The sequence below is a fragment of the Serinus canaria genome, chromosome 4 (assembly GCF_022539315.1).
Source record: "Serinus canaria isolate serCan28SL12 chromosome 4, serCan2020, whole genome shotgun sequence".
In the NCBI taxonomy this organism is placed as follows: Eukaryota; Metazoa; Chordata; class Aves; order Passeriformes; family Fringillidae; genus Serinus; species Serinus canaria.
In genome coordinates, this window is record NC_066317.1 from 59,538,900 (window position 1) to 59,565,422 (window position 26,523).

Here is a 26,523-nt window from a genome sequence, read left to right on the forward strand (position 1 = left end):
TTTTAATTATGAAGAGAATTCCATAGCCCCTGCTACCTGATAATTTTTTTTTTTAAAATTTAAAGTCAGGAACTGTTTTAGCTGTATATGGAGTGAATTACTATTCTGAGTCATATCCTTTAAAGTTAAAAAAATTAAGAAATCCCTTCAAGAAGTCTACTTTGACTAGGAAAATTAACTCTTCTTACTCTATGATCTCATGGAAACAGACAGGAACAATAATAAATTTACACAATTATTGAATTGTACCATAGTCTCTTGCTATCACTCCTGTTTACAAACAGCCATAGAAACAGAGTTTAACAGACTTAAGGGCCTCAAGTACAAATTACAATCAAGGCACTGCAAATCCTTCACACAGCATTTGAAACCAGAAACGTAATTCACCATGACCTAACAGCCTTGCTAAGCCTTTGTTTCCCATTTTCTAAGATTTATTTCTGTGCTGAAGAGATATAAATTTGGCTGAAAACAGAATACTTCTCACAGTATCTGAAGTATGTAGTGCTTAACTCCAGGAATGTATAGGGGAATTAATTTGCCCAAGTGGTAAGTAGTTATTATTGTTGTTCTGAAAACCTGCATCAGGCATTAATTCCTCTCACAACACTTATCACATATTTGTGGTTTGGATGACTACTATCTCTTGTAACTGCAATACATACTCTTTATTTTCATATACTGTAGGATGTTGCACGTCTAGCTTTAGATAGGCAGATTTCATTAATTGTAAAATAATCTAAAAAAGAACATTAGTTTACCAGCTTAATTGATGCTAATATCTAAATTACATAGTAATTATGTAAAGCAAAATGGTTAAGATATGGCTTTGCAACAGAAACCTAATCATTCATTTAGATACTGGAAACCAACATACACTTTCTTATCTATTTCTGGTGCATTTCAAAGCATGCCTCTTGGTCTAGTGCCCTACAGCTCCTCTTGCACACGTGGCTGCCACCAGTAACTGCTTTTCTGTGCCACATTTACAACCAGGCTGCATTCAGTTATTCACATGCCACTTCCAAGACATGTACATAAAGCATTGACAAAGCCTTTAGCAACAAAACAGTGCAACAAGAAATAAATGTACAGGTGCCATCCAGCCACAAAGAAACATCAAAATGTGATAACAGTCAAGCAGAATAATGCAACCTCAACGAATCCAGCCCAGGCCGCTTTATGACACATAAACTGGTTATCTGTTACAGACTGGTGGCTCACTCGAGACAAGGGGCCAGCCTCCATCCAACAGCCCATCCTGCAGGAACCACTGCCCTGCAGCAGCCTCTGCACACACAGAGACTCTTCCACCCACTCACCTCCAGAAGTGACTTCTTCAGAACTGGGCTGAGGAACATTGGCAGGACAGTGTGGGGAAGCTTGCATTGCTGCTGCCCTTGCTATACCTGTCCTGTGGAGAAATAGAGGACTTAATTTCCAGGGCTGTCAGACAGCACCCTCCACATTACAAGTGACGGAAAAAGAAATGAATTTGAAAATGTCTGATTTGAGCAAGTACATTTTGGGGTGTGGTGAAGAACTCCCAGCTCCCACAGGAGTATTTGGATTACTTTCACATCTCGCGTGGAGCTCCGTTTGCAGCAAGCTGGATTCTTTGGTTGATGAGCTGATGATGCTCTTGCCAGTTACCTATGTAGCAAGCTGAGATATGGTCATTGAGAGCCAACATAATGAGACAGCCTAAATAAAATAATCAAGGAAATCATATTTAAAATAATCTCTCAACTCTGACACAAACAAATAACCATTGAGTAACTCTCCCTTCTACCTCCTTTTCAAAACAGCAGTTTTCTGTTCCTTATGTATTTCCTTTACAGAAACCATTACTATATGAATTACCTAATAGAGGAACAGTTATTTTGATTCTCCTGGCCAACCCATTCCGTAGAGACACTTTATTTTACTTCCACATTAATCTACATAGGCTTACCACAAGAATCAATCCTAACAAAGACCTTTTTCTTTTTTTAAAGGAGAAAATGAAACTTTCCACAGTTCTCATGGTTTCCAGCTGGGACAACAGCTTTCAGCCACCAGTTTTTAGTATGACACATTCAAATTATTTGTATATCCCAAAGTGCAGTCCATAAGAGAGAGAGAGAGAGAGAGAGACAAAAATAACTCTATCTGAAACACATGAATAAATCATTATTTTGAGCATGGTGATGAATGCAATGTTTTTCAGTTTCCAACCAACTCTCTAAAGCCCGACTAAAACAAGTGTGTTTGTTCCAAAAGTGATCCCTGTATCTTTCGGGAGTGCTGTGATGCTGGGTTTTTTTTTTTTTTTTTTTGAGGAAATGTCAAGTTTAGACACCAAGGACTGGAAGCTAATGACCAACCACTTTTTTTCTGGTATGAGTGTGCACTGAATACTGATATTCACAGGCAGGGACAATTTCCAATAATTAATTGGAAAAATATCAGCCTTCCTTGCATTTGCTTAACTCTGGTCAACAGCAACGTTAATCTTGCAAGTAAATTGAAAGACAAGACAAAGCCTATACATGTGAGGTTTATACATAATTCAGAACTGCAGAAAAGCATGGAAAGCAAGACAAGAAAAACATGATTATAATATGGCAAAACAACTCTGCTAAAGAAAAAAAAAAAAAACTAACCCCAAAAAACCCTCACACACATGTATTTCATCTATTACTTCAACTGAAGAGTAAATGTAGGGGTAAATAGAATTGTTCACCTCTTATTTGGGCAAAACAGACACATGCATCAATCACTTAAAAAAATTTCCAGACAGCCTGTTTTCTTCTTTTTTTTTTTTAATTTGCAACTGCATCCTGTTTTTCTTTCAAGTTCCTGGTTTCCAACATAACCCATTCAAAGCAATGAAACAGTTTGTCTCTCTCAATATCTGCTAATTGGAGTGTAATTATAGCTGTCTATGAGCTATGACTAAAAACAGACTTTGCCAAAATATTTGAAAGAAATCTCCAAGAGAAATAATGACAACTGGTCACATATATAATACCATATTTAATAAATCAAGTGTATTTAAATATAAAATAAGATACAGCAGGTTGTCTCAAAAAATATGATTGATTAATTCTGTACTGGGTGCTACAGATTGATGTTCTGTTCACCTTCTACGAGAGTGATTATTTTCATCATTAACATGAATTTTAGTAAATCTCCTTCCTCTTCTTTGTGTGACAAAACCAATGAGTATCAGAAAGAAGCAAAATGAGAAGAAGCTGACAACCTTAGGTTTTATGAGTTGCCTAAAGCCCTCTCAGAGTCCCCAGAAGGTCATGAGACATGAAAAACCTAGATATTAGAGTAACAATGCATTGATAGTACTGATCAGATATCCAGAGAAAAGAATTAAAATACTTTGAAATATTTGCCAATATCTTCTAGTAATCATTGAAAGGACTAGAACTTCTAATACATCTACTCTCCCTGAAATGCAAACTGGTAAATGCTAAAATTGTGGGGAGGGGAACCTCTGCAATTGAAAGCAAGAGCTGAATTGGTCATAGTGTGGATTTTGGTTTCTTTACTTTAGTAATCTACAAAGCTATCCATGCCAGGGTTTTCACACTTTGAGGGCACCATACATTTATTTCAAAAACAAGCCTTAAGTGTTCACAAACACCTTATGCTTAAATGCTTCAAAGAGCCTTTCCTTTGCTTACATCATCCTGATTTTCTCCCCACAAATTACTGTTCTCCAGCCTCCTACAGTCTACACTGACCGGTGTACACCAAGCATTCAAGAGGCACTTCAGCCATATGGGATGTTTCTAACAGGTAGGATCACTTTCACTGTCTGGGAGAGTAATTCATGGAATAAAAAAAGAGAACAACTTTGTCTCAAGGAAGATACATTCCAGAGATTAGTCCAATTCAAACAGAACATTCCTCCATGACAGAAAGCTATTTTTAGGATGAATATGTATCCTGCCACCAAATCCAAGCTAGAACACCTCTTCTCCCTCTGTGTTTACATCTTATGTAGAATCCATCGTGCATATAAGAACTAATACAACGCCCAGACTGAATTATCTCCACCAGAAATTTTCCTGTGAGTCCTATAGAAATAATTGGTTTTTCTACAGTTCATCTTCCCTTTGTAAAACGAATTTCAGTCTCCATGACTTAGACAAAGAAATGGTGAGCAGGACATTTTGTTGGGCTTTGCATGAATGAATCCATGCATCTATGGCTACAGCAGTGGATTCCCAAGTGACAACACTCAGGCTGTGCTTGAACATAAACTTCCCCATTCCCTGCAGGTGTGAAAGGACTGTAGTCCCACCTGAGTCTCTCCAACCAACCAACAGCTGGGGAAATAAAATAAAACCCACAGCTGAGTCATTTCAGTCATCACTGTTACAGAGCCCATACTTAAATCCCAACATCCAGAAATGATACTGCTGGTACTTGAACTTTAATCAATAGTCTCCACAGAGAAAGGAAAATGGCAGTTTTAATATACTACATGGTATGGTTTTACTAAGAAACTATGATTTGTTTTTTAATGCAAGCTAAAAATAATATTGATTTCTTTCAGGTCCACTGTGTACTAAATATAATTTCCACCATTGCTATTTGAGTTATCAGATTAAAATGACATCTTTCTTGCTAAGAAAAGAATCAACAAGTCTTTCTTGAAGTAGAAATGCCTAAGGCTATTTGGTATACTTCAAACAATCTTGGCAGCTGGTGGCAGCCAAAACCCTACACTGATTCATGAAAAAACATACAGAAAACTCACTCTGGTGCCAGCCAAGCTTAGGGTATATTCACTATGCACTGTGGACTACAAGACATCTAAAACATCCACAGTGATAACTAACATTACAAAGTCAATGCTTCACTTCCAAGTTACAAACTAAGGGGAGACAAGAAATGGCAAAAAACACCAAAAAACCCCAAACAAACAAACAACCAACAACAACAACAACAACAAAAAAAAAACCAGCTATATAGACTTCAAGGGGTTCAGCAAGTGCAAAAATTTGCACTTGGAGCAGAAGAGCTCCAGACATCTGGCTGAAAAGCAACTGTCTGGAAAGGACCTGTGGTCATCCTGGATGCTAGGTCAAAGAGCCAAAGTGGCTTGACATCAGCCACCCATGCTGGCCCAACACTAGGAAGAAAGTGGCCAGAAGAAAGGGAAATCATGCTCCACTCACCCCTAATGGGGCTACATGTTGAGCAGTGAGCAAGAGTTCAACACTCTTCCACAAGTGACTGAACCAAGTTATGATGAAGTTAATGATTTTTTTAAGACTGATTAATTGAAACGAGTAATTCTGCATGCGGCACGCAGCTTTTCTTCCAAAATATTCAACTGTGCAAATTCTTCAGCCACAGTCTGTTTCTTCATAGTGGGTTAATCTTTCAGGTTTGTCCTCAATCAAGGAACTCTAGGATGCTCTTAACAGGAATCACCAGCAACAGAAAGCCTCCTCAACAGCTTAAGTGTTTACCTAAATGTCCTACACGTAGCTCAAAAACCCTTCCCTCTCATTAGGACACTCTAAACTTTCTAGAATCTGTAAAAGCATAATTTAGGAGGATAATATGAACCTAACAAATTAGCACAAACCCAAATGGACAAATGAAGGGAAAAAATTACTGTTTTCTTAAGACACACACTTTTAAGGTTCTAGTAGACACAACTCTAAAAATTATCTCTAGCAAAGAAAAATTATTTACGGTCTAAAACTATGGTACTGACATTCATGAAATATCCTGTAATTTCTTTTCAGAGAGATTTAATTATACCTTTCATACTACTCATGCATTTAAAGATCTTCTGGTTAGCATTAATTTGAATTCTATTGCCACATAAATTAATACAACTTAGACACATTTATCAGCCCTTTAAATAACAAAGTGATGTGTCCAGGCAGCATATTCTTGAAAAGGAGAAAAAGACATACAATTAAAACCTGAACTGTAACTACTTAACATTTCAGAAAGTTAAAATGTAGCCTGGAGCAAATTACCTCCAAGAGAAAATCTGGAGAGAAGTTTTGCTTCAAGCAAAGACTTAACAGTATTTAAAAGAAAACAATATGCAGCATGAGTAAATCATATAGCAGACAAAAGGGTCAAAGAAAATAAATGGGTTGTACTCAAGTTAGTATAAATCTGAATTAAACATTAAGCTCCTAAGGAAACTTGCAGACAGTATTAAGGTCACAGTATTCAACTGGATAATTTTAACCCTGATTTTAACCTTAAATTTAATAAATCATATTATGCATGAGAATTTCCAAGTAGATTTCCTAACTCATTATGCAAATGAACAAAATGATAACTAAATAGCTACAGTAGCTACAGAAAATCTGTTTTTTTGGTTGAAGGACAGCATATGGTTTACTGATGAACAGAATTGCAGTAAATCCTAACAAAAGTAACAAATCCACATATTTTTAGCTCCCAGAAATTTCTGTGCTAAACTGCAGAATGTACTTACATTTCCTGACCGTAGTAGGAAAATGTAAGCTTTGTAGATTCTAATAATTCTGAATATGGTAGATGGAGTTCAGCCACATTTTCATCTTCACCTACTGCTGTCCTAAAAACAAAGCCAGCAATGGTGCTGAATCTCTGAAGATTTAGCACACTCATGGTTTTTGGTGAGCACCGAGATAAAACTCTTCAAAAAAACCTCTTCCACTACTAGGGGTTATAAACTACATCCCCACATATACTAAGTAGCACTTAAGACAAAAGTAACTAAGGTTACTGTACAAAGTAGTTAGCACAAACAGATGCAGAGATTAAGGAGATTAATAGATGTCATAGATGCAGAATAGATGTGGAGGTGACACTGGAACAGGTTGCTCAGAGAAGCTTTTATCTTCCTTTAAAGCGTTCAAGGCCATGTTGGATGGGGCTTTGAGCAACCTGGTCTAGTGGAAAGTGTTTCTAGGGTCTCTATCACCCCAAACCAATCTATGACTCTATAAGATTAAAATCATGACTCAAAACACAAACAAAATATGTGGTTTGGATATACATATATTTTTATGGAGTTACAATATGTACATAGAGAACAGCCATGCACCTGGATCCAATCCTGCTCCAGCCAGTGGCAGGTTTTCAATAGACTTCATTAGACACTAAATTACAATTAGACAAAGGCTGTTAAAAACCTGCCAGGATATTAAAGATGACATTGCTGCTGTTTAATAGAAACATATACAGTAACCTTAGTGTCCTAACAAACCTAGGTAGTGCATTTCAGCTTTTTAAAACTTGCCAGAGTAAAACAAACTAAATTAAATTAAAATAAAAATTTCTGTAATTTAGTCACTACCATTTCTATAGCAGGACGGCATGAGAGACTGAAATGTAATGGTTAATGACTCAATCAACCACTGGCACTAGCTGCAGGTGCTTTGCCAAGGTTGGGTTTGCAAAGTCACAGCCCAAGGGCAGAGGGGGTGAGCACCCACCAGCAGAGGCCACAAGCTGGGGTTTGAACCATGTCAGGGAGAAGGCAGGTAAGAAGCAGAGGTCAGATAATGCTTTTTATCACCCTTAGATGACAGGCTCAGCTGGACAACCTCTCCCTGGGAAGGACCAGGGCAGCTGTCATGTCTTTGAAGGTGTCACAAACCATCAAAGACCACCAGAGTGCCCCCTGCCTAACATTTGGGGCTTTCCACCAGAGGACTGCATGTGATTCACAGTGTTACATCAGACAGTGTGAAACTATCCCCTCCAGTAAGGGGGAGATGTGTGACATAAATAAAACATCCATTAACCCATTGAACTTTGTGTTTTGGGGGCTTCCCCCACTCCCAGCTGATCAAGATGGAGATCATCACTTCAACTAACAGGCACCAAACAACAACAGTCTCCTTGCTAGATGGGTGGTCATGTCTTTCCTCTCCACTATCAAATCTTATCCTTTTCTTCTCATTCTTTTTTTCCCTTATGCATTTTCTGAAGTGGTATTTTTTTACTTTTGTACTGTTACATTACTACAGATAGAAAATAACCAAAATGGCTACATACCTCCTTTCCAAGGCAAGTCCATTATTCTAAAATAATCCCTACACGAATATATCTATAATATTTATAAAAAACCAATCATTCAGTGTCATTTCATTCTAATCTGCTGCAAGAGATGTGTTAACAAGAATCTCAGCACCCTTGCCTTCAGGGGTGAGTAAAAACAGAGAAAATGCCATTAGCTTTTCCCTTATCATAACATGATAAAATCCTGACCATTTCAACCAGATCTGTTGATATTAATATTTTTAACTGGGATCTTATCCAAGAAGGCTGCCAGACTTCCCCCAAAAACTCCTTTTCAGTAAAATGGTGCAGAAGAAGGAATGCTTCACAATTTTAAAAAAACCTTCCCCCTGCATCTGAGGGTCATCTACAGATCAATTAATCAGGTCCAAGATGATTCTGAGTCACATCTGTGTCCTTTAATGACAGTAAAAGAATAGTACTAAGTGATACTTCCAGGTCTTGCCCTCACAAGATTCAATGGATATACACACAAAGAGCAGAAAGAACTCAGCAGAGAGTACCAAATGAGTTGTGGTTTTGGCTGGACTGCCCTTTTATTTTAAATAAAGATTCCTGGAACTCACACAGTAGCAAGTACTGCAGATAAAAGCAAATTACCACTACAACCAAGACAAGCAGCAAATGGAAATGGAATAATTGTAGTCAAGGAAGTAATTTTGTCTCCTTATTTCTCTCCCCAGCAGTGATTAGATCTACATATTCTTGCTGTCTCTGAAGTCTGAGCAGGGAGTATTACTTCCAGAGAGAGAAATTCTGAGAATTTAAAGCTTTAGGGTCCTGCTTGAACAGAGATGCAACAGTTGCCTTCTGGCAGGAATCAAAGCTGGCATGGAAATTTCACAAAAAGAATTAAAAGATGTTCTGGAAAGTGGCCAAAAGGAAATCAAAGGAACTTTAGCAGTATGAAGACACATACCAGAAGCACATGAAAAAGAACTTCAAGATAGACCATTAGGTTTAAGAGTTAAGGTTACCCATCTGTTGCCTGGGTAGAAGGCTGTGTGAACCAGGGGAAAATGTTAATTATTCCTGTGAGGTATTTAGTCCAAAAATATTCATGCTCTCTTACATAATTTCCAGTCTTGACCACATGTCAGCTGTCAAGGGGAACAGATGTATTTTAGACTCAGCCCAAATTTTGACCTATAGGAACTGATCAATGTAGCCTTCTCTCAGTTCTTCAAGCATGGTCTGTTACTGGATCTGAGAATCAGACTGGGCAAAAAAGACTACCTGATAGCCAGTCTGACAGCTATTTGTGAGCTAAAAGATCTTAAATACAGATAAACTATAGCTCATACCTTATGCTGTTGTAAATTATTAATTGTAAATATTAATACTAATTGTTGTAAATATCCAATATAGGCATGAGCAATCAGTTATTTTACAGAAACACAACATAAAGCAGTGGACAGTTTTTAAAGCAGCTAGTTTGAAAACAGAAATGAAAATCTATGGAAATTATCTGAGTAGCCCCACAGCTGAAGAGATGAGCTCTGGGGTTTTTTCTTTGTAGAAATCTAAGAGGGATCTGTTGGACTACTGCTTTTAAGAACTATTATGATGAACAGGTGTTTCACCCCACCTCTACTTTAGCCCAGTGTGCTACTGTTGAACTCTTTCAATAAATTCTGTTCATGCTTCCATCAATAAAAGCAGGTTTTGAAAAAAGGAAAATCTTTCTGTGCTCCATCAGGTTTCTCAGCAGGGCACAAAACAAGGAACAGAAAAAACCCTACTCTTTAGATAATCTCACAAAAACCACCACTTACAAGCTAAAACACAAGACTTTAACAAGCTCCTTTTCCAGGATATGTAAACTAGTGAAGTTACTGCTTTTATATGAAAAAATTGTCCTCAAGTTTGCTTGGACTGTGCAGCAGCTCTCCTAGTGGCAGGTTCCACCTACAATGGCATGCCCTAGTTAAAATGTTTAGGTACCTCTTTCTGTCATGTGTAGTCCAGTCTCATCCAGCTACTTGTATTGATTTTAAACTTGCAGGTATTGGCACTATTTCCCCAAGATATCTGGCCTTGCAAAATCCTGCAGGGTTTCACTTACACAGTAAAATCTCAGATTATGGAGTCAATATCTGGACTGCAGTGCAAAACTACTAAAGGCAAAGTACAGGAGACTCTGGTAAGCTCTTTTATTCCTTTCCTCTATTTCAATTATTTGGATTCTACTATTGTGTTGGATTATTTCTGTGCCCACATGCACAAATTTCTCAATGAAAATCTTTGGATCAAAGGTGACTTAGCAAGAGGGACATTAAAGGCTTTGAAATATTTGCAACGTTTCAGAAAAGAAGACTGCCAAACTGAGTAGTTTTCAAGAAAACTGTAAATTCAACTGCTAAAAAGGAAATGACTGACTTAAGTCATTAAAATGTAAAATATAGGAATAGCTTCCTGTGCTAAGCTCAACATAACTACATTCATCAAGTCTCATCTGTAATAACCAGGCTGGTGTTTGCTCTGTGGAATCCAGACCGCTAATTCTTCCCATTTACAACAACTCCCTGGCTTTCAGGAAAAAAAAATAATTTTCTGTCCAAATATACTTACACTTAACAATCAGAAATGAATCCCTCTGCAAACAATTCTCCACACTGGCAATCACCTTTGTTAGTAATTATTTATAGAGCAGAAGCATCAAAGCTTTCTGCTTTCAAATTTAACATTACTACACTACTACCATTTCCCAGGTACATCCAGGATAGCTGTCAGACATTTTTCCAGTATACTCATAGTCTGTATTTCCTCCCTTCCTTCTACTGTGCATAAATACTGCAAAAGCCTTATAACAAGGTGGTTTTGAAGGAGCACAGCAGTAAGCTTCACTCCTCTGGAAGTCTTCACCACACTGACCAAACTGGTGCCCACTGAGCAGGTCACAGGGAGCAGCAATGGCACTCTGGGGGCAAATTTGCACCAGGACAAGACAGCACTGCCCATGGTCCTGTGCTCTCAGGAGCAGGCAGCTGTGCTGGCTCCCTCTCTACCAGCAAGGGACAAATGTCCACCAGGCCAAGTTTGCTGGCATTTTCTGAAGAAGCCTAGATTGGTGGGCTAACCAGAGCCTCTTCCCCTCTGCTCTGATGTTTCCCATGTGATGGGAGTGACTCCAACAGCAGCAGGGTAGAAAAGATGGGTGTCCCAGGCTACAGATTCCTCTGGAGAATGGGCAATTTGCTGACAAAAATGGCATCCATGTCGATTTCAAACCAAATCTTCAATTTTAAACACCTTGAAATTAATTTGAAGGTTGGAAAAAGTAAAATATATTTTCAATAAAACAATTTTAAACAAAAAAGCTGGGAAAAATTAACACAACAAAGATCTGGTTGTTTGTACTCTGTACAAATCACATTCAGCAGTAATTTCTGTACTGCAGTTCAAAGTTAAGGCAACTAAAATCCTTTATTTGGATGTAGTGTGAATTCTTGCAGCTAGTAAATCTTGACATTTTAATATAATTGACTGATTTGCAATATCATAATTGCTAACAGATGCAACTCATTTGTTTTAAAACTAGCACCTTTTGCAATGTTTACACAGTAACACAAAAGGCCTGTACTCTGTTTCCCTCATTTCTCTGAAATGGATGTGGAAGCACAGAAATGTCTCTCACTCTACCAAGTAAGGCCACGCTTAATGATGGAAAATGAAACCAACATTCAAGGAAACAGCTTTTCAGAAAGCTGCAGCTCATCACCACCACAGACAAAAATCAGAAGTTCAAGGACACTGCTCTCACCCCACGGTGGAAGGAAAGCTTTGCCCCAGTCAGAGCCAAGCGTCACTCCCCTGACCAGCACTGTCCCACATAGACCAAAACAGTCTGTGAGACATATGGGCCTTGAAGGACAGTGCCCTACATACCAGCTCCACTGCCTCCCAGTGCTGAAACTTCTCCATAGCCATTCCAAGCCTTCCAGATTCACACTTCAAGCATAGCAGCTGGGAGGAATACAGGCACACCAGAAACATGTAGTAGCAGTGATCCACAGACCTTCTGTGAGTGTAGCATACTCTTGTGTTACAACATGTACAAAATTATATTCTTACATATAATTATACCTGAGCAGGGAGAATACCATCACCCCTATGACTTTACTTCACTCTTAGTAAGGCATTCCAGGAAATTCTGTAAGGTGGAATAATTCACATCTACCTATTTCAAAGAGGCTGCATATGTGAATTCCACTTTGATCTTCACTGCTGATTAAAGAGAATATACTTGACCTAAATCTTCCATTCAAAAGAAGACTACAGAATACACATCTGACTTCATCTTGTACAGGTTATTCCTATATCACAGATCTGCATGCAGCAATAAAAGATATCAAATCAAGCAGGGTGTCAAATTAACATGTAGCATGATGAAGAGTCTCATGTACTACCTTGGCAGTTAATTCAGGACTAGACTCACCAGTCCACTGTGCCTATTTGTAGAATTTTTCTAATTTATTATTATTATTATTATTGAATTTATTAGTTGAAATTTTCTTTTTATCACAGCACAATGTAGAAATAAAGACATTATATCAGAAATTATTTAGGAAATAATAACAGACACATTCTGATTTACAGCTATACACTTATTAAAGACTTTGTGCCAGGTTCTATCATAAATTAAAACCTCTCAGACATTACAACATGACTGGATGAAAGTCTATAAACAAATTATTGCTAATTAGTGACCAGCTTGCTGCTTGAAAACTATTTTTTGTTTCTATTTGAAATGTTCATTTAACATCTTAGAATAAGGACAAATAATATGGAGTCATTAAAATCTGAGTTAATGAAATAAACAATCATTTACTTATAATTCAACTCAGATTATCTTTATTTCTACAAGAAACTGGCCCAGAAACTGGTAGAGCAGGTTATGGTTACCTTTAATGCAAACAGCTCTATCACAGGCAGAATTAGCCTCAAAATTTACACAAATTATGTCATTTTGTACAGTCAATGATTATTTGCAACACCTGAGTCACAGGAACAACAAAAGCACTGCAAACAGGAAGAAGTATGGTAACAGTAACTAAGTTCTAATCAGACTTACATTGAACTAGAGAATAATAAACTAACTCTCAGTCTTTTACTTTTTTCTGTACTCTAAGTAAAACGCATAAATGTCATTACAATACAGATGTTTACATCCTTTTCTTCTCTTTTTTTTTGTAACAGATGGATCAATGAATATGAAAGAAACAAAAACTGCTATATTTAACAATACAGATCCCAAACCCTCTCATATTAATAATTCACAAAAGTCACTGAACTGCATGGCATATTGTTCAGAGGTTTTATTAGGAATCAAATCTCTTAATGTACATTTTTATTATTTGTCTTTCACTGGCAAAATGCAGTCTGCTTTTATTTGCATTGAAGCAATAATAAAAACAGGAACAAGAGCTTTTCAGCAAGGTAACACTCCTGAGAATGGGAACTTTCTTACCATATAGAAGGCTGCTTTGCTCAGTGAGGCTTTTGTTCTTGGTAAAGAACTGGGGAACTTTCACCAGGAACAAATTAAATAGACCACATTTATGACTAAGGGCAAATTCAGCATTAACCTGAGAACCATGGAAACAGTTGATCAGGAATGTGCCTCAACATGGCTAGAAATTCTTTTAAAACCCTTCCTTGTTTAAAAAATCCCAAAAGTGCCCATATTAACTTAATCTAATTTTTTGAGATTATTACCTTTCCCTTGCCATAGGGAAATTAGCCTGAAATTATACTGAGATTATACTTTGAGCAAAAAATTTATGTTCTCTTAGCAGACAGTCCTTGGGACAAAGCCTTGCAAAGGTGATTAAATAAACTGTGGATGGAAAGTTCCAAGGATACAACTAGTACTGATGTAGTAACACAACATAAACAGTAAGGATGGATCACCTTTTTATGGCTGTAATAAAAGATAGTTCTTCTTCATTATAAAATATTCAGTGTTATTGTATAGTGTTTCACATTTTAAACTGATGCAAGAGCAACATCTACCATTCTCTAAATTCACCATTTAAATATATGATGTATTAATAAAATGCCTGGGTTTTTTACATGTTTACATGGAAAACATATAAAAAATATACTGCTAAGTACAGTTTTCACGATACACACACTAAATAAACTCCTCCTATGGTGAAAAATGACACTGACTCTACCTGCACAACATTGTTTACTTTTACATCATCCAATACATTTAAACTGTCAGTTTCAATTAGAAAAAAATCTGGCAGACACGGCTAGCTTGCATGGATCATATTTCTATGCCCATGTTTATCTTATACACACATTGCAGAGCTCATGGCCTGAACTTCTGGTTTTAAGGCTTATATGTAGCTCACTCTATTACACATAACAGCTATATAGTTAAATATATTATAAACATTTCTATTTATAATGTTTCTAGTTTGCTGGCACCTGGAAAAACTCCAGATTGCTGCAAATATGTTTTTTTTCAGCTCCTTGTTGTCACTGCCATGGAAGGAGCCCAGCTTTAGCTAATATTCTACATGGTCCTTTTCTTCTGTTAATACATCTTAATCACTTCTCCAGGACCTCTAGCACTATACAGCAACCAAATACATTTATTATTTAGATGGTGAGTGCAAGATCATCTGCTGATTACATATGCATGCAAAGAGAGCCAAGGCTGCCATCAGTCCCTAAGGGCAATCCACCAAAACCACTGATCCAGCATCAGAGATTTATTCCTTGGCAAACAGGAAGATTGCAGCCCAGCCTAATCACACTTGGTAAAGCTTTAAGGGCACATGTGACACTGGTGAATAACTGCTGTGTGGAGAACATGACATTAAATGAAGATCCAAACCAAGTTAACTGCGGGCCTTTGAAACATCTCCTGAGCTCAGACTGGGCTGAAGTGTCCTTAGGATGATCTAACAACCAGTCCTTAAAACTCCTTGAAGAGGCAGGTCTTCTGAGGAGGCAGGGCAAGTCAACACTAGCACACTCTTGCTCTTTGGGAAAACTGGGAACAGCAAACAGAAACTCCAAAGTCCCAGCCTAGGATCAACATCCTCACCCCAACCCTGATTTATAATTTCTTCAGCAAGTGAATTTGGCAAGCAAAACAGAGACAACAATATCATGAGCCTAATAAATGTAGCATGAATGGAGAACTTTGAATGTGTAGCTGCTGCTGCATCATGGCAAGCTGACAGTATAATTCACTCTGGCTAAATCTATCCTGCCTTTTCTGGCTGTTGGAGAGAACTGCTGGCCCATGTCACCCGTACAGACATTGCCTTAAATATCTGTGCCACGCAGATCCAAGCTTCAAGCAGTATACCAGTGTCTGGTTTTCCTGGATGCTGAACCCCACATCCAGCTGCAGGTTTGGGTGAGTGAGCAAAGGGATAGAACTGCAGGGCAAGCCAGAGTGGCAGCAATGCTCCGGCTCTGCCTCTGTGGCTGCACCCAACTAAGCTGCATGAATAAAGATTACAAAGTCAGCAACATCACTAGGATGGAATAAACCTTATTAATCCAAATCTTCAAGGCTACTCACAACATTCATCTGAATATCACTGTGAATAAAAGAACCAAATCCATGCACAGAAAGACATAACTACATCCTGTTTAACAAGGGGCAAAGTTATGCTTTGACAAGGTTTACTCCTGTTCACCCTCAACTCAAGGAAAAAAAATAAGTAACACAAGTGACTGCACTAAGAATGAGCAAAAATTTCCATTCTAAAACTGTTTCAAAATTAGTTCTGTAAAAAGATTAAAATCATCAATATTCACAACATAAATCCTGAATTGCTGGACATTGAGAGGAAGAGTTACCTCTTGTGCTTTTCTTAATAAGGAGAAATCAGTGAACTAGACTGACCAATGGTTAGCCTGAGCCAGCAGAGGGTTACTTGTTTGTTATATTCATCCAATTAATACCTCAGGTATTAAGGTCTAATTTGAATTATATTTGAGATGTTTATGAAAGAAAAGATCATGAATAAATTTCTTTTTGGCAGATGAAAATTGATAATTTCCTCTAATCTTGATTACTGAAGAAGAGAGATACTAACTTTTTTAATTAAGGCAAAAAGAATAACAAGGCCCCAAAATCTGTTTTTATTATCTGCAGAGGACTTTTCTTTACAATCATTAAGAAAAAAAAGGGCTCCTTTTCCCTTCTATAAAAGCATTTCACATGGTTATGATTCAATATGTTCTCTACTGCACTGCTAATTCTTATAATTCTTCAAACATCATATTTTAGCACATTAATACACCATTAACATGATTAACTTTTTCACAGAAGTTAAGCCATATGGAACCAAATGGCACAATTTGGCCATATAAAAGTCCAGATAGTGCAGGTCACCTTCTGCCCCACTGCATCAGGGCAACTCCACTGGCTCCACTTGCATTTGCAGGCCTAGACCAGGGGAGGAAACTGTCTCTCCAGAAACTGGATGTATAAACATCTTTTATTCCTCCCCAAAACAGAGATACTCCATAAAAAGGCAGGGATCAATTCATAGGCTAGACTTGCCTGCATGCAACCTGCAGTATGCCTTCACCCACCAGAGAAGAATTTCTCCAAATAAATTAGGGATCATGGAGGTGAAAAACATCCTTTAACACAGTTTGGCAGAAATAGTGAATTTTGCTTATTATTTCTGTTAATTGTTAAATCTGTAAAATCCAGAGGAATGGAATTAACCTGGCAGTTGAGTAAGAGTGGCACCATTGATTCCTGCAACTTTCTGCCCCTCCCAGGAATACAGCAACCACAGCAGGCACTTCACTGCTCAGAATCAGACCCTGTGTGGCTGATCCCAAGGCCCTGGGCAGTCCTGCCAGTTTCACCATTAATCTTAAGCACATGTAACACCAAGGGAACTCTAGGACTGAAGGACATCCTCTGCCTGCTAAGGCACAGAAACCTCTTCTATCCCCCTTCCCCCAGTCACAATTTTCTTGCCCTCTCCCCCACAGACTCTGTCTGTACAGTAATGAAGGATCATGTTTCTCCCATCCAACCCATCTTCTCTTCCCATGCCTCTCCTCTCCCCTCTGTGCTCCTGCAGTTGCTGTGGAAATAACACATTTTACTGACCCAACACCTCCTGGGCAACCGGTTCCCACAGCTGTGGTGCAAAAGGCAATTAAGATAAAACACAGCTCTGCAATGAATCACAAGCCTGAACAGATCTCAGAGGTCATCTAGTCCATTCCTCTGCCCCACGGGAGGCTCAGCTATCCCCATGTCATTTCTTACAGACATCTATGTCACCTGCTTTTAAAAACTTCAGCAATAAAAATTACTCAAGCTCCCTAGGCAATAGACCCCAGTGTTTCACCACCTTTGCAAAGAAGTTCAATCTTTCCTCGCAGCTCACATTTTCTAAGCCTCAGATATTTTTTCTCTCTTTCTTTACAAGCCATACCAGATCTTTTCTATTTTCCTCACATGAACAACTCCAATTAAGGGAGTTTGCTTCAAAAGCTACTTTTGAAAGTGATCATTGAAAAATTTGCTGCATATTGCAGCTGGAATTAAATCACCTTTTTCCATTGTGTGACTGTAAGATAATTTTAAAGACCTTAAATGGCAAAATTATTCATGTTCTGCTTGCTTTAATGCCACATTGTAGTTGTGCATACGCAACAGGAGAAACAGGGCCAGGTGGTCACTGTTGTCATATATGTGTCTATAATGCCAATTATAGTACAACAGTTAGAGTGTAACAACAAATCAAAGAACTGTTGAGATTTAAAAACCAATTCAATTTTCCACAGCCAAGGTAAAGCCACATTTGTTACAGATAATCCCAATGTTAGAAAATAATTACCTATCAAAGAGACGAAATTTGACTTTGCTCAAGCAAGCTGTTTTCTTAGGAACACCTTCAGTCCACAAGCGAGAGCAGAGTAAATCAGATTTGGCTCACAGCTTTCCTATACCCTGAATTCATATGTCATCTGACTGCCTGGGCTTTTTTAAATCACTGAAAAAGTAAACCAGCAAAAGAAGTAAAGCAATGCCACAATAAACCCACATCTTCATGATTATTGCTGGCTTTACTTTCCTCAGGGAATAGTTAGAGGAAGAATATACATATAAGGGTTAGAAATACCTCCTTTTGTAAATTAATTTAGTCTGCTGCATGGAATAGCAAGGACAGAGGACACCACTTACCAAGACTTTAAAACTCTGAAAATGAGATAAAATTTTGGTTATTCATGAACAACAAGGAATTGGTAACTTCTCTAACACACACTAGACACCACAAAAAGCATTTCGTCATTTCAAATGGTGGATTACCAAAATAAAACTTGGACTGGACCCCAAAGAAGTATAGCAAGGTAACACATCAGTGCCTTTCTATTGCTGCCACATACTGCACTTAACATGTCACAGGACCAAATACAGGGCCTTGAAAGGACTGCAGGCCTTTACAGTTGAGAAGTCTTAACGTTATTTCAGGGAGCCAAATCTTTAAACAAAAAAATACAAAATCCCACAGAAGAACAAACAAAGCACATCTAAAGCACCAGTTTAACTTATGTATTCATTATGCATTTTTAACTAAGTGTATCAATGGGAAATTAAAATTCGTGATGCTCCTCTTTGAGCTGAAGGTCTCCTTGGAAAAATTTCACAGATAAATCCATTCCCTCATGACTTCCAAGATCTTTTAAAAGGTGTGGCAATGTCAGATATAACAGCTGTGAAGTATTCTATTACACCTGACAAATTCTGCATTCCCAACAAGCATTACACTAGTCCAAGATGAAAAACTAATATTTTGCTACTGAAGATTTCAAGAACAGATGCAAACATATTTCATGATGACTTCTGATCACAGGAAAAATATAAAACAGATCAGCATTGATATTCAAATTGTATTTTTACCCATTTCAGACAAGCCCCTCCATGTGCAGTGACAGAAGAACATCCAGTCCTTATGATCCAAGTATCAAGTGAAGATAAAACATTAGAAAAATCTAACACTTGCCCCAGCAGTGTCACAAAACTACTAAAAATCTCCATCTAATTTTTAGAACACTCATGACATATAGAAGGAGAATATGGATTTGAAAAATCCACCGTTATTATTTTCCTCAGATCACAAAACAGAGAGACTTGAAAATTCTATTTTTTAACACTGCTGCACATCTGAAATTCACCATGTATCAAGTACACTGCAGTAATTATAGCGTGCATTTTGCAGAATCCGAGGCATGAATTTACATATTTAAACAAAGTTCCTTCAAACAGGTGACCACATTTCAAAACATAAACCACCATTCTGAAAAAAAAAAAAAAAGTAACCAAAACTTCAAAACAAATTTGAAAATGCACCGAAACATGAACCAGAGTGTAAAGAATGTCCTAGAGGCAAGATTAGCAAGCAATTACACCAGTCACTGGTAACAGTTACAATACAAAGCATTTTTAATTTTTCTCCTGAAAAATCTGCCTTGTGGTCGTAGTAGGACAAAAATCATCCTAGTGTTTTCTCCAATCTAAAACAATTCAAATCATCAATAATCAAGAGAGCATCAGCTGATCACGTTTCAGGATGCAGCATGGGAGTATTAAGTGACTGAGCATTGATCAAATGACGACAGAATCTGGAGACTGTGTCTCAAGGAGTGTTGGTTGACCCTGATGTTAAGCATGTTCTTATTATATAAGCCTACACTGAGTTACTGTTTCTGCTGCTGAAAAGTGCTGTTAAAACTGCACATACAGATATATTTGCAAAGTCAAGCACCTACAAACACATTTCTCCTGTTCAATCAATCTTAAAATGGCCTACTCTTAACCCAACTTTCTGGCAAGGAAATACAGACCAGTACCTGACCCAACCATTTCACGTTCTCAAGGTAAATTCTCTCAGCATTTAACGTATGTCACCTGCAGGAAAATTCCTTTTTATGTAATAACCTTCAAGTCACTGAATGATTTAAAATGAAGGTGCCTTTTCTTTTCTCATGTACCTTGCACAAGGAACAGAAAGCAAGCAGCAGCATTTCAAAAGATGAGGCTTACATATCCCTTCCAAATGCCTTCTAAATGTATACAGTTCTCTAGGGAGCAATCAACTGAGCAATGTCTGTAATGCTCAGGATATAATTACCAAAATGAGATGCATAACCTTCATTACACCAGCACACAGTTAACTTTACAGATTATTTCTCTTACTTTGGTGTTCTCAAACCTTTTTTTTTTTTTTTTTAGTAATCAAGTGCTTCCAATCTTCTACACTGCAGCCACTGAGCATTCAATGCCAGGTGCTGCACACCTCACTAGCAGAAACTCAGCACAATGCAAGACCTTCTCCAGCCCGTGTACTTTCATACACTGCTGCAGCATGACAGAACGTCTTCGGGATTCAGCAAATTCAGACAGATTCTCTTGCTACATCCCACAGAAAAAACGCCCTGAAATCCCCCCCCTGTTTAAAAAAGGAAAAAAAGGAACAGCCTACATCTCCAAACATGACAGTGCATTCCTAGCATAGAATATGCGATGCAAGAAGAGAAAAAATGACAGTATTTATGTTACCTTCAGTCACATAGTTGTGGTCTCGCAGAAAGCTGTGGTTAATTTTCCGTGTGTCCGTGTCCTCGCCCATTTACAGCAGGATTACTCAGCATGCCTATCCGCAGTGGACTGATAGCATCAGCAGAGGTCGTCACAAGAGCACCATCCATGCTGCCACTGCCTAGCAGAGGCGGGGAACACACCGGGCCACTGAGCACAGCATAATGAGGGCTATTGAGGCAGCACGGATTGGGAGGGGGGCGAATAACGAGCGGGAAAAGAAAAATTAAAAAATAGAAAAAGAAAAAAGAGGAGGGAAAAGGGAAAAAGAAGTAGCGGGAGAACGCCGGAGGGAAAAACGGCTCCGAGAAATTACGGATGCAGAAAGCCAGTAGGGAGCTTGCGTGAAGGGAATACTTCTCGCACAGTTAAAGAATAGCCCAGTCGTGTCGCAGGTACTCCGAGCACCAGTGGCCCCGCAGCGGCGCGGCCGGGCTGCAGCAGCGGGAGCCGCCCGCAGCCGTGCTGAGCCGAGCCGAGCCGAGCCGAGCGGAGCCGAGCGGAGCCGCCTGCACCCGAGCCGAGCGGAGCGGAGCCGAGTGGAACAGCTCGCAGCCGAGCCGAGCGGAGCGGAGCCGAGCCGAGCCGAGCCGAGCCGAGCCGAGCGGGTCGGGCCGCGCCGCTGTCACACGCCCGCGCTGCATCAGCGCTGGCCCCTCCCCGCCCGCGGCCCAACCGCACCGCATCTGCATGGAGCAAAGTGAAAAATGACACTGCAGGTAATTATTTCAGCTCCTCCGCCGGGGAGATGGGCAAGGAGAAGAGCTGAGGGAGGGGATGAGGGAGAAGAAACTTCAAGCTGATTAAAGGCGTTTGCATCGACACGTACCGCACACGGACATGCGGCCGCGATTTTGTGCTAGCCGTGCTGTCATCTGCAGCAAAAGCAACAGTCGTTCAATGTCAGCCTCTATAAATATTACCCAAACTGCCAAATATCTGCCTGTGCAAAAGGATTCGTCAGAGGCAAGGCAACCGTTTAGAGAACACAAGATCAAATAACTGTTATTCATCTTTTTTTGCCCTCAGTTTTGTAGATAAATGTAAAATTACAAAGTATTTAAGAACCCCCTCTCTGGCTTCCCTGTACAGGAAAGAAAAGCTGGACAAAGGGAATGTTTGCAGGTCATTAGTTTTCTTAAACCTGCTACTCTTTCAGTTCATTATCCCATCATCTTGGAAAAGCAGGAAGATGAAAATAAGTAGAAGATGAAAATTACTCACTTGCATTGTAAGATAAAGATTTCTCTTTATTCCAAATACTTAATGGTTTATATTACAGCAATTTTCTTTCAACTGAAACTGACAAGCAGTTTCCTTTAGCTTTTGGTATCTATTCAAGAAACCACAAACGGTTTGCTGCAGAAATTATATATTCAGAAAAGGTAAGCACCACTGAAGTTTAAATATTTGAACAGAAAACAAATGGCTGTATACCAAAACCACCACTACAGCATGATAAGGGAGTCCACAACCACAAAACTAATAGAGGAGAGAGAATGTTTTGCTTTAGGCCCTGGAATTGAATATGGAAAGGACAATTCAGTTGTCAGCATTACTACAGTATTTTGTGTAACACTGGATCAATTTTTATCTTTTTTTTAATTTGTTTTTCTTTCTTTCTAATGAACTAGGTCATACAGTTCTCGAAGGAAAAATCGAGTACCCTGCTATTCCTACAACCTGGCATGTGACTTGAAAAAAGTAGAGGACTACATAAAAACCTGTTCAGGAATAAACATCTAATCTCAGGATTAAGCAAGGCTGGGAGGGAAAGAAGAATAGCAACAGAATGACTTTCTTCTTTTTCTCAGTAATAAAGCAAAATAAAACAGAACCATCTCCAGCCAAACAATATTGTAAAACCCTCACACTTGAACAAGTGGGAAAGTAAGAGAAGTTAATTCTGTACTTGCACCTGTACAGAACACATTTTACAGTACTAGAAAAGTTATTTCTGTATTGAGAGCATCAGTCACTACTGTGGCAGTACCCACAGCTCTCCAGTATCTGCCCTGTTCTCTTCAGAACAGAGGAAGGAAGCCTTGCAAATGCTGATACTTAGCTTGGACAAAATGGTTCTAATCTATGTGATGGAGCTGGTTTATTTTGCCCTTCCCTGACACATTATGTTCTCACCTTGGATTTGTTTTTCCAAAGACAAAGGGTCTATGAGCAAACTCACTGCACACAAAATCCCAACTCTGCCAAAGTCCTTGGCAAAGAGTACAACAAACAGCCAGTTTACTCCAAATTATTTATTAGTTACACCAGTCTGGGTCAAGAAGGCACCTCCCTTCAGCATCTCTGCAAACTGCCTGGCCTTACAAAAGTCTGTCCAGATCCCTTTGGAAAGCCTTCCTGCCCTCCAGCAAATCAAAACCTCCAGTGGGGACCAGATGCCAACTAGCCACAGCTCCTTTACCACCACTCCCTGGCCTCAGGCATCCAGCCAGTTTTTACCCAGCAAAGAACACGCCCATCCTTGGAGATAAGCTGCCAAAGAGCTGCCAGTTTCTCCAGGAGAATGTTGTGGCAAACTGTGTCAAAGGCTTTACTGAAGTTCATGTAAGCAACATCCACAGCCTTTCCATCACTCACTAAGAAGGTCACTTCACCACAGAATGAGATGAGCTGGGTCAAGCAGGACCTGCCTTTCATGAACCTGGGCTGGCTGGATGTGATCCCCTGATTGTCTTGTACCTGCTGCTTGATGTTGCTCAGGACAATCTGCTCCATGACCTCCTTTGGCACTGAGGTCAGGCTGACAGCCTCTAGTTCCCTGGACCCTCCTTCCAACCCATTTAATAGATGGGCTTCACGCCCCACTCCTCCCTGCTACCCAGGGCTGCTGGTAAATGATGGGAGGTGCCTCAGTGAGCACTCTGACCAGCTCCCTCAGTCCCCTCAGCTGGATCCCATCCAGCCCTGTAGATCTGTGTGTGTCTCAGTGGTGTAGCAGGTCACTGATTATGTCCCCTTGGATTATGGGGGCTTGATTCTGCTCCCCATCCTTGTCTTTCAGCTCAGGGGATGGGTACCCAAGAACAGCTGGCCTTACTCTTCAAGACTGAGGCAAAGAAAGCATTAAGTACTTAATCTATTTCCTCATTCTTTGTCACTGTTGTTTCCTCCAATATGGAATGGAGGTTCTCCTTAGCCTTCCTTTTGTCCCTGATGTATTACAGAGTGAGGATTCCCTTGTGAAGGTAACACTGAGAGGCTTCCTCCTATTACTGTAATGACTCCTAAAACTGAAAGAAATGTCACCCTGCAGGGCATTTGATCCCAAAAATCAAGCAGCACAAATGAGTAAAAAATGCATAGGAACAACTTCTATCTTCAAATACACAGAAAATGAACATGTGTTCTGTGAGAAAAAATATCATATGGAAAATTTATTATTGAAAATAAATAGATAATACATTATGCAAATGATGAGTACAACCTCAAAAAAAATCACACTGACAGTCTGTAAAAAAAATACTGGAACCATTTTCTTTGTAAATACCTCTACATTTATGTGACCAAGGTGGTTGAGAAAACTCTGGCTTTCTTATTGTTCCTGCTCTTCCATGTAAACTCACTAATAACTGTCCTTTATTTGTCCTCAACCAGTTCAAATGTTACAATTTCTATGGTCTGTTATTTAGAGCCTACACTGGTTATTTTTTAGGTGCAATTTAAGCAGTTGGAGGTGTTTTCATTTTTCCTAGGAGCAAAGTGGACATTTTTTTGTGAAGCCAAAATTGTAACTTCCATGCAGAGATAATTTTCTCCACGCACCATTAGAGAGGTTCATGGACACCTTCCTTAGGCATCACATCTGGGTCAAATCACACTTACCTTGTTCTTCTTATTTTTAAGTTTAAAACAATTTCATAAGGAGGAATAAAATGAGGAGGAAGCCTTTAACAAAAACCCTAGACAATATTCCCAGTGTGCATGCAAATGCCTTCCCTAAGATTATGAGCCAAATCCTTACTGTGTGGCAAATATTAGCACTCCACTGACTTAAGTAGGTCAGTTCACATGAGAAAGATTAGCAAAACTCTGCTCTAAATTTGTAGCACAATGCAAATTTGTGAGCCAACATTTGCAGATAACTAGATGTGCCATTTTAAAATGCTACTTATTATCAATCTCACCTATAACCTACATAATTTGATCTGGTCAAATACCCAGGGAGAAGCTGGTGAGGAAGGAAGCTTTAATCAAAAGTATATCAGTTATTTGGAATTTCATAATAGTTCACAGTGCTACTCATAAAACAACCTTCTAACTGAGCTAAATACAGTACAGAGAAATAACAGAGTGTCCTATCTTAAAGAATTTATAAGTAAACTATAAAATAGAAGAGCTACATGCAGATCATCAGTGACATTTAGGTAAACAGTGAGTCAGTAATGAGGATGGAGTCCTGGTTTAGAGCTTTCTTCAAAAGAAGGTCATTAAAGACAAGGCAGAGAAGCAATAAACTGGATCCAAGAGGTTGAAAAATAACTGCATAACAAGAAAAAAACAAGTTTAGACATAAAAGGAGGAGGACTGGCCAGCAGGTCAAGGAGGAAAGTAAAAGGCAAGAGCAGGCATGACAGATATGCCAATATAGACTGAGGGTGTCAGTGAAAGAAGAGTTAAGGAGCAAAACAAACAAAAATGGATCTGTGCCAGGAGGAGAAAAATCTCATAGGAGAGGGAAAGAAAATATTTAAAGAGAGGAATAAACCTACATTTCCCTTTGTCAGAGGTTTGGGCAGAAGAATCGGAGAAAGGGGAAGGTAGAAGGAAAAAACAAACCAAAAAAATAGTCAACCAGCCAACCAAATAAAACCCAAAACAAACAAACAAACAAAAAGAAAAAAAAAAGCCAGAAATGGAAGCCAGAGGCAGCCAGTACCCCAAAGAAGGAAACAAAATCTATTTATGACACAAATGGAGCTGAGAATGTAAGGACTGGAAACAGTGTAGTCTAACAGGAAGGAAGGGAAGAAGGTGAGAACAAATCTTTGGCTGAATGACTGTTGATGGTGTTTGCTCATCGCATTTCCAGCAAGAAGCTCTGAAGCAGAAGAGAGGGAGGAATGAGGCATTAGAAGGCAGTTTGTCTTGAAGGTTACTGTGTAATCACCTGTTGAATATGGCCATCCTGTTTTGCTCCTGCAGAACATTTATGTTCTTCTCTTAAACACTTTTTCTTAAAGAGCCTCTGTTTGGCTTTGTCAGACACTAAGAGCATGACCTTTAATAATTAAAACTCTTAATATCGGAAGCAGAACATCATCAGGTCCTCCAGGTCTCCATTTTACCCCTGAATTACTCCATTTTTCCTCAAATTCATCACTCTATCTGAATTAGAATAATTAAGCTTGAACTGCAATTGAAAAAAATAGTAATGGAATACTTAAATATTTTCTTCATCTAACAGTGGCTTTAAAAGAAATGAAACTGAATTTTCAGTTGGCACAGAACTTCAATTATTTGTAAAGCACAAGAGATTTAAAGACTGTGATGGTAAAAAAAAAAACAACTTAGAAGTTGCACCAATTTCACCAAAAGCAAACTATCTTAAAACATTAGTTTATTTTAATGTTTGTGACATCAAAGGAGGTTTTTATGAGTTTTGACAGCATTTGCTTCTAACCATATCCTAGTATCAGCAAACTGTGCAAAACAGTGCAAAGTTTCTTCAAATAAAATAAGGTAACTCATACAATTAGTCAGCCACAGACAAAATACAACAAAATATTTAGCCAACCCTTGAATCTGAATTTGCTTACCAATAAAAGATGTTTCTAAGACAGATATTGTCTGCCTTTTACATAAGTACAGAGATCTAAAATGCCCTGCTACTGACTCCTCCAGTTAGG

At 38.8% G+C, this 26,523-nt stretch overlaps 1 protein-coding gene across 2 annotated transcripts in view; it reads right to left on the reverse strand.

Annotated features, from left to right (window-relative positions):
* The window catches only part of PPP2R2C (protein phosphatase 2 regulatory subunit Bgamma), a 190,115-nt gene that overhangs the window by 113,100 nt on the left and 50,492 nt on the right, over window positions 1–26,523 (reverse strand). Inside the window, exon 1 of one of the 2 annotated variants that reach the window (XM_009099319.4) lies at window positions 20,615–21,024. The exons of the other annotated variant lie outside the window; for it this stretch is intronic. Coding sequence (XP_009097567.1) covers window positions 20,615–20,684 — 70 coding nt within the window. The 5' untranslated portion in view covers window positions 20,685–21,024. Of the gene's footprint in view, window positions 1–20,614; window positions 21,025–26,523 lie in introns of those variants that run through there. 2 annotated transcript variants of the gene reach the window in all.